This window comes from Lipophrys pholis (genome assembly GCF_963383615.2).
Source record: "Lipophrys pholis genome assembly, contig: SCAFFOLD_32, whole genome shotgun sequence".
Lineage (NCBI taxonomy): Eukaryota > Metazoa > Chordata > Actinopteri > Blenniiformes > Blenniidae > Lipophrys > Lipophrys pholis.
Genome location: NW_028291980.1, coordinates 93,620 through 101,421, shown reverse-complemented (window position 1 = coordinate 101,421; position 7,802 = coordinate 93,620). Strand labels below are relative to the sequence as shown.

The following is a 7,802-nucleotide window of genomic DNA, read 5'->3' as shown; positions in this document are numbered from 1 at the left end:
GTGTGTGTGTGTGTGTGTCTGTGTGTGTGTGTGTGTGTGTGTGTGTGTCTGGCCTGGAGTGATGAGTGAAATAGGTGTAATGACCTCGAATATCCACCAGGTGGAGGCAGACGGTAGGTCAATGTGAGTGGGTGTAGCGACCTCGAATGTCCACCAGAGGGAGGCAGACGTTGTCGGGTCAGTGTGGTGACCGTGACAACCACTAGAGGCGTGCAGCGGCGCGCAGAGGGAGAGCGCAATGGCCTGATGTGTCCACCAGGTGGGCGTCAAGAGGCATTGCAATGACCCACACGACCACTAGAGGCGTTTGACTCGTTCTGTCTGGGGGCCGCAGTGGTTGCTTAGGGACCAGATAAACAAGACGCCCGTCACGCGAGAATGCGCGAGGGAGTCTCGGAACGACGCGGTCTCACCTACTCCCGTAAAGACTGGTGGACTTTGTCGGCCCGGTTCTGAGCGGCGGAGTTCTAACGGGACAAGCAGTTAGAACTCTGGGGATGGATGTGGATGTGGTTTAGCAGCACCAGATAGCAGTTTGGCTGCTAAATGTGACTGTGTGTGTGTGAGCTTATCTGATCAGATAACAGGAGTGGCGGCAGATTAGTGAAGGAGGGGGAGAGAGAGAAGGGAGTTAAAAAGTTCTGGGCCAGTCCACATGAGTTAACACGCGGCTCCTTGTGTCTCCGTACGAAGTCCTGCGTCTGGATGGACGTGAATCCGTCTTGGAGACGGTGTGTTTTCACAGGTCGGACTTTTATACCGACGCATCATGGTCCGGCTCCCTGCTGTGCTCACCATGGCCTTGGCCAATCAGAGCCGGGTTGGCTTCAGAGTTTCCGAGGCGTTTTCTACGGCTGTGGATGGAGTTGGTGGATCCCCCTGGTGGTGAGGTGCAGGGATGCAGCTTCCAGGGAGGGGTTGCCGTGGACCCCCTGGTGGGGGTCACGTGACAAATGGTGAATTTTTCCAGTGGCGACCAAATGTTCCTTTGTCCTGAGGGGGTGAGCCATGGAGGCCAGGCCCAACACAATGAACCAACACATGAAGAGAAGGAGGAGGAGCAGGAGGAGGAGGAGGAGGAGGAGGAATAGGAGGAGGAGGAGGAGGAGGAGTAGGAAGAGGAGGAGGAGGAGGAGGAATAGGAAGAGGAAGAGGATGAGAAAGAGGAAGAGGAGGAGGAGGAATAGGAGGAGAAAGAGGAAGAGGAGGATAATGAAGAGGAAGGGCAGGCCGAGGAGGAGGAGAAGGAGGAGGACGAAGAGGAAGAGCAGGCCGACGAAGAGGAAGGGGAGTAGGAGAAGGAGGAGGACGAATAGGAAGAGCAGGCTGAGGAGGAGGAGGAGGAAGAGGAGGAGGAGGATGTGGAGGAGGAGGAGAAGGAGGAGGAAGAGGAGGAGGAGAAGGAGGAGGATGAAGAGGAAGAGGAAGAGCAGGCCGAGGAGGAGGAGGAGGTGGAGGAGCAGGAAGAGGAGGAGGAGGAGGAGGAGGAGGAGAAGTAGGAGGAAGAGGAGGAGGAGAAGGAAGAGGATGAAGAGGAAGGGCAGGCCGAGGAGGAGGAGGAGGTGGAGGAGAAGGAGGAGGAGGAGGAGGAAGAGGAGGAGGAGGAGCAGGAAGAGGAGGAAGATGATGAGAAAGAGGAAGTTTAAGAGGAAGAGGAAGAGGAGAAGCAGGCTGAGGAGGAGGAGGAGGAGGAGGAGGAAGAGGAGGAAGAGGAGGAGGAGGAGAAGCAGGCCGACCGATTAGGGGGAGGAGGAGGAGGAGGAGGAAGAGCAGGAGCAGGATGAAGAGGAAGAGGAAGAGGAAGACGAAGACGAAGACGAAGAGGAAGAGGTTCAGTCCACACAGTGATGGTTCTACGTCACATCCAGAGAAACCCTGTTTCGATGCTGGACTCTCACAGTGTCCTCTCTGCTCTCCTCAGTGGATCTTCAGGACTCACAGAGTGCTCCACCCCCACCTGCAGAGAGATGAGAGAGATGAGAGGTGATGAGGAGAGTCTCTGTGGAGCAGCCAGGACTTCAGTCCTGTCCACAGCAGCAGCTCAGAGCTCATGAAGGACCACCACTGTCAGACCAACACAACAAGCCTGAGGCTCCTCTGATTGGCTGACTGTGTCCTCTGCTGTCCAATCCTGAAGCTGCTCAGCGTTCTCCTCTCACAGCCTCACAGAGCAGTCAAACTCTGGATCTTTGTTCTCACACTAACTGTGTTTAGTAGAAACCTGCTGGAAGCAGCATGGACTCACTCCAACATCTACTGACCTGAGAGTCTGCAGGCTGCAGTCTGGACTCTGCTGAAGACCAACCAGCTGCTGCACATCTGGATCCTCAAGGTCGTTGTTACCCAGGTAGAGCTCCTTCAGGTGGGAGGGGTTGGACTTCAGAGCTGAGGCCACAGAAGAACAGCTGATCTCTGACAACCTGCAGCCCCTCAACCTGAATAAAGAGAGAAAGCAGCAGAATGAATGAGGAGAACCAATCAGATGTGTTGATGGAGAAATGAGCAGCTCCACATTACTGTGTCCTGATCAATGAGCTGTTCTGTTGTTGTGGATCTTCATCACACTCATCCTCCACATGTCAGCACAACATTGCCACTCCTCCTCATGTCCACACACATCAGTAACAAGCTGCTGAGCTCAGTCCATCTCTCACTGCAGGATCAGAGTCTCACATCACAGCTGCTCACAAACATTTCTCCTTCTACAACAGTAACAGACAGTCAACTGACCCCAGAGTCTCCAGACTACAGAGTGGACTCTCCAGAAAACCACACAGCTGCTCAACTCCTGAATCCTGCAGCTGGTTCCTACTCAGGTCCAGATGTTTCAGATGTTTCAGGAGGGAGGGGTTGGACTTCAGAGCTGAGGCCACAGAAGAACAGCTGATCTCTGACAACCTGCAGCCCCTCAACCTGAATAAAGAGAGAAAGAAGTGAGATTAGAGGACAAAGTTTGATGTTGAAGTCATTGAGACTGAAGAAGGTTCAGACTGGAAGAGTTTAGAAATGTAAAGTCCAAACAGCTGAAGCCACCAGGAGGAGAAGAGTCTCATCAACATGCTGATCACTAACATGCTGCAGAGCTCAGTCCATCTCTGTCCTCCAACATCTGGATCACAACACACACACACACACACACACACACACACACACACACACACACACACACACACACACACACACACACACACACACACACACACACACACACACACACACACACACACACACACACACACACACACACACACACACACACACACCCTCCTCCCCCTCCTCCTCCTCCTGCTCCTCCTCCTCCTCCTCCTCCTCCTCCTCCTCCTCCTCCTCCTCCTCCTCCTCCTCCTGCCCCCCCTCCTCCTCTTCCTCCTCCTCCTCCTCCTCCTCCTCCTCCTCCAGTGCTATAAGAACCTTTAAATTCAGTGTCTGTAATGAAATTCTCTATATTTTTCCATCAGTTCCTGAAAATGAAGTCAGTTTAACTGAAACTTCTGGTGAAAATCCACTGAAACGTCAAAACAAAGTGTCTAAATCCTTTAAAGCTCCTGGCTTAGTGGGACCAGATTGGACCTCTTGGTGGGTTCTGGTCCACGGGCCTTATGTCCTCTGCTGTTATGTGAAAGTCAAACTTAAGGACTGGTGACGTCACACTCCTCCTCCACCCTGTGCTGGAGGCTCCGCCCCTCTGCAGGGATCTTTGGGATCATTATGTTACATTACTGCATGGAAGTGAAGCCAGAGTGTTTTATGAAGTAATCATGGAACCTGATTGTAACTAACTTCACTTCCAGGTCTTGTATGGCGTTCTGACCGCAGGCTGAGGTCTGCATGAGGCAGCAGGGGGCGCTCCGCTATGAGACGCATCATTAATAGAACTTCTTTCTAATGAAGCCAGACTTTTGCTTCATCAGTAACGACTAAACAAACCACATACTACTGGAAAGGAAAGCTTGGATTTGGAGCCATAAAATGATCCTTTTAACGGCTTCATGTGAAAGAAAAGTAGAATCAGAGTGTTTCTGTAGGTTGTCATTGTCCCTCATCACGGTGTGTTAACAGTTAAATATGTGTCTGTGCACAGTGATGTGTCTGCTCAGTACAGGGTGGAGCTCTTACCGCTCCACACCTCACAGGTTCTACTGGAGTCACAAGAAGTTGGAGGCGCATGGAGCGGTGACGTCAGCGTGAACAGGGCCGCTCGGAGGGGCCTGGAGGCTACAATGACGTCATTCAGCCGCACGGAGCCAAACAGAGCTCGCGGACACGTCAAGAATAAAACAGGCTTTATGGATCAGTGGCGCCACCTGCTGGAATCCTGGACTCACCGTGAGTACAATTATTTTGAAGGTGTGGAAAAAGTTAAAGTTAAAGCCTTGGGCTGCTGTTTCTAGAGCTACAGACGAGAACTAATCATAGAGCTACACAGAAAAGAATCCTCAATGAACATACCTCTCTCCCTCGTCACAGTTGCATGTTTACAAACTCTTCACAAGAGGGCAGTGTTGAACCACAAGTCTGTGTGTGTGTGTGTGTGTGTGTGTGTGTGTGTGTGTGTGTGTGTGTGTGTGTGTGTGTGTGTGTGTGTGTGTGTGTGTGTGTGTGTGTGTGTGTGTGTGTGTGTGTGTGTGTGTGTGTGTTCCGTCTGCAGCCAGCAGCCCTGAGAGAGAATCAGCACTGCTGATGTGGACATCAAGAAGAAATGATTGTTAAAGGAGAACCGTTTCAAATAAAGACAAAGTGTCGCGTCATTCAAAGCACAAAACCTTTAAACTGGACGAGGAGGCGGAGTCTGTGTTCAAAACTTTGACGGCAAATAAAAACAGAACCGCTCCACCACTGAAAGTGATATTGGGGATTATTGAGGAGGAGAGTCTCCTCTGTCATTTAATAGGTTTCTGAAGTCGATAGATATTCGTGCTCAGAGTAGCTAGTGTTTGAAAATCTTATTTTGAAAGGCAAATTGTGGCCTTCCTGTCAGATTTAGGACACGGGTCCCAGCGTGTGAATTGTCGGGCTCGCTGAAACGAACAATTGACTTTTGGTTTGATCTTTCTACGACATTCCTACGGGCTGTGGTCGCTGTTTTGGTTTCTCTAGGAGGCGCTAGAGAGTACATTTTGGCTCTCTGGGGGTTAATGAGCGTGCCAAATTTGGTGAGTTTTTGAGCATGTTTAGGGTTTTTTTATCCAGGTTTTAAAAAACTAATAAGAAACATTCCAAATACAACAGGGTCCTGGCCTCCAGGTCCAGGCCTCCTTTGGAGGTCCTGGCCTCCAGGCCCAGGCCTCCTCTGGAGGTCCTGGTCTTTCTGCTCGGTCCCTCATAATGGTGACTTCAGCTCAAACATCTGCAATTAAAAAAAGATTTTACTGCCAGAGTGCAGAATACCCGCGGATGTTCCAGCCCTTGGTTTGGCATGCTGCTCTGATTTTGATTTTTAGTTTAAAAGGCTCAAACAGAGTTGTACTTTTCAGGTGAAAGCAGTAGTGTGTTACTCTAAAAGGCCAGCAGAGGGCGCATGGCGATTGAAGGAGCCTAAAAGCTGCACAGAGGCAGCAGCATATTAAATCCTGCAGCCGAGCCAAACCCCAGCTCAAGTGGTCTGCCTCTTTGTTTCCTATTACAGGATGGAATCACACCCCTACATGACACACACTGGGTCAGGGGGGCAACAATGGCAGAGTGAGGGAGAGTTTGGAGCTCCAGCTGGGAGATCAGTGACTCTTCATCCAGGAGAGATCAGCCTGCTTTGAAAGCTGAAGCTCAACATGGAGCGTGTCAGAGGTTGACGGAGAATTCTCCACTGCAGCACCTTGCTTCTTCTACCAAGCTTTGAAATGTGGAGCTCCACACGGCTCTGCCACAGTCACAGGACTAAAGCCCAGAGAAGAAGTCTCAGTTTCTCATGGAGATCCTCAGTGTGGATCATCTCATATCAGCCTGATGTCTGACCTTTATTGTCAACACAACTTTCACTGCACACAAACTCAAACATGGAGTCTGACCTCAGAGTCTCCAGACTACAGAGTGGACTCTCCAGAAAACCACACAGCTGCTCAACTCCTGAATCCTGCAGCTGGTTCCCACTCAGGTCCAGATGTTTCAGATGTTTCAGGAGGGAGGGGTTGGACTTCAGAGCTGAGGCCACAGAAGAACAGCTGATCTCTGACAACCTGCAGCCCCTCAACCTGAATAAAGAGAGAAAGAAGTGAGATTAGAGGACAAAGTTTGATGTTGAAGTCATTGAGACTGAAGAAGGTTCAGACTGGAAGAGTTTAGAAATGTAAAGTCCAAACAGCTGAAGCCACCAGGAGGAGAAGAGTCTCATCAACATGCTGATCACTAACATGCTGCAGAGCTCAGTCCATCTCTGTCCTCCAACATCTGGATCACAACACACACACACACACACACACACACACACACACACACACACACACACACACACACACACACACACACACACACACACACACACACACACACACACACACACACACACACACACACACACACACACACACACACACACACACACACACACACACACACACACACACACACACACTCCTCCTGCCCCTCCTCCTCTTCTCTCCTCCTCCTCCTCCTCCTCCTCCTCCCGCTCCTCCTCCTCCTCCTCCTCCACTCCTCCTCCACCTCTCCCTCCTCCTGCTCCTCCCCCCCTCCTCCTCCTCCTCCTCCTCCCCTCCTCCTGCTCCTCCTCCACTCCTCCTCCTCCTCTCCCTCCTCCTGCTCCTCCTGCTCCTCCCCTCCTCCTCTTCCTCCTCCTCCTCCTCCTCCTCCACTCCTCCTCCTCCTCTCCCTCCTCCTGCTTCTGCTCCTCCTCCTCCTCCCGCTCCTCCGGCTCCCCCTCCTCCTGCTCCTCCTCCTCCCCCTCCTCCTCCTCCTCCTCCTCCTCCTCCTCCACTCCTCCTCCTCCTCTCCCTCCTCCTGCTTCTGCTCCTCCTCCTCCTCCTCCCCTCCTCCTCCTCCTCCTCCTCCCCCTCCTCCTCCTCCTCCTCCTCCTCCTGCTCCTCCTCCACCCTGTGCTGGAGGCTCCGCCCCTCTGCAGGGATCTTTGGGATCATTATGTTACATTACTGCATGGAAGTGAAGCCAGAGTGTTTTATGAAGTAATCATGGAACCTGATTGTAACTAACTTCACTTCCAGGTCTTGTATGGCGTTCTGACAGCAGGCTGAGGTCTGCACGAGGCAGCAGGGGGCGCTCCGCTATGAGACGCATCATTAATAGAACTTCTTTCTAATGAAGCCAGACTTTTGCTTCATCAGTAACTACTAAACAAACCACATACTACTGGAAAGGAAAGCTTGGATTTGGAGCCATAAAATGATCCTTTTAACGGCTTCATGTGAAAGAAAAGTAGAATCAGAGTGTTTCTGTAGGTTGTCATTGTCCCTCATCACGGTGTGTTAACAGTTAAATATGTGTCTGTGTACAGTGATGTGTCTGCTCAGTACAGGGTGGAGCTCTTACCGCTCCACACCTCACAGGTTCTACTGGAGTCACAAGAAGTTGGAGGCGCATGGAGCGGTGACGTCAGGATGAACAGGGCCGCTCGGAGGGGCCTGGAGGCTACAATGACGTCATTCAGCCGCACGGAGCCGTACAGAGCTCGCGGACACGTCAAGAATAAAACAGGCTTTATGGATCAGTGGCGCCACCTGCTGGAATCCTGGACTCACCGTGGGTACAATTCTTTTGAAGGTGCGGAAAAAATTAAAGTTAAAGCCTTGGGCTGCTGTTTCTAGAGCTACATACACAGAACTAATCATAGAGCT

At 51.5% G+C, this 7,802-nt stretch overlaps 1 protein-coding gene across 1 annotated transcript in view; it reads right to left on the bottom strand.

Annotated features, from left to right (window-relative positions):
- Positions 1–1,777: 1,777 nt before the first annotated feature.
- Positions 1,778–7,802, bottom strand: part of LOC308128322 (NACHT, LRR and PYD domains-containing protein 12-like) — a 38,731-nt gene continuing 32,706 nt past the window's right edge. Inside the window, exons 13-16 of the mRNA XM_080494023.1 lie at positions 6,006–6,188; positions 2,731–2,913; positions 2,262–2,435; positions 1,778–1,957 (exon numbers count right to left, since the gene is read on the bottom strand). Of these exons, the coding sequence (XP_080350149.1) occupies positions 1,936–1,957; positions 2,262–2,435; positions 2,731–2,913; positions 6,006–6,188 (562 nt within the window). The 3' untranslated portion in view covers positions 1,778–1,935. The remainder of the gene's footprint in view (positions 1,958–2,261; positions 2,436–2,730; positions 2,914–6,005; positions 6,189–7,802) is intronic.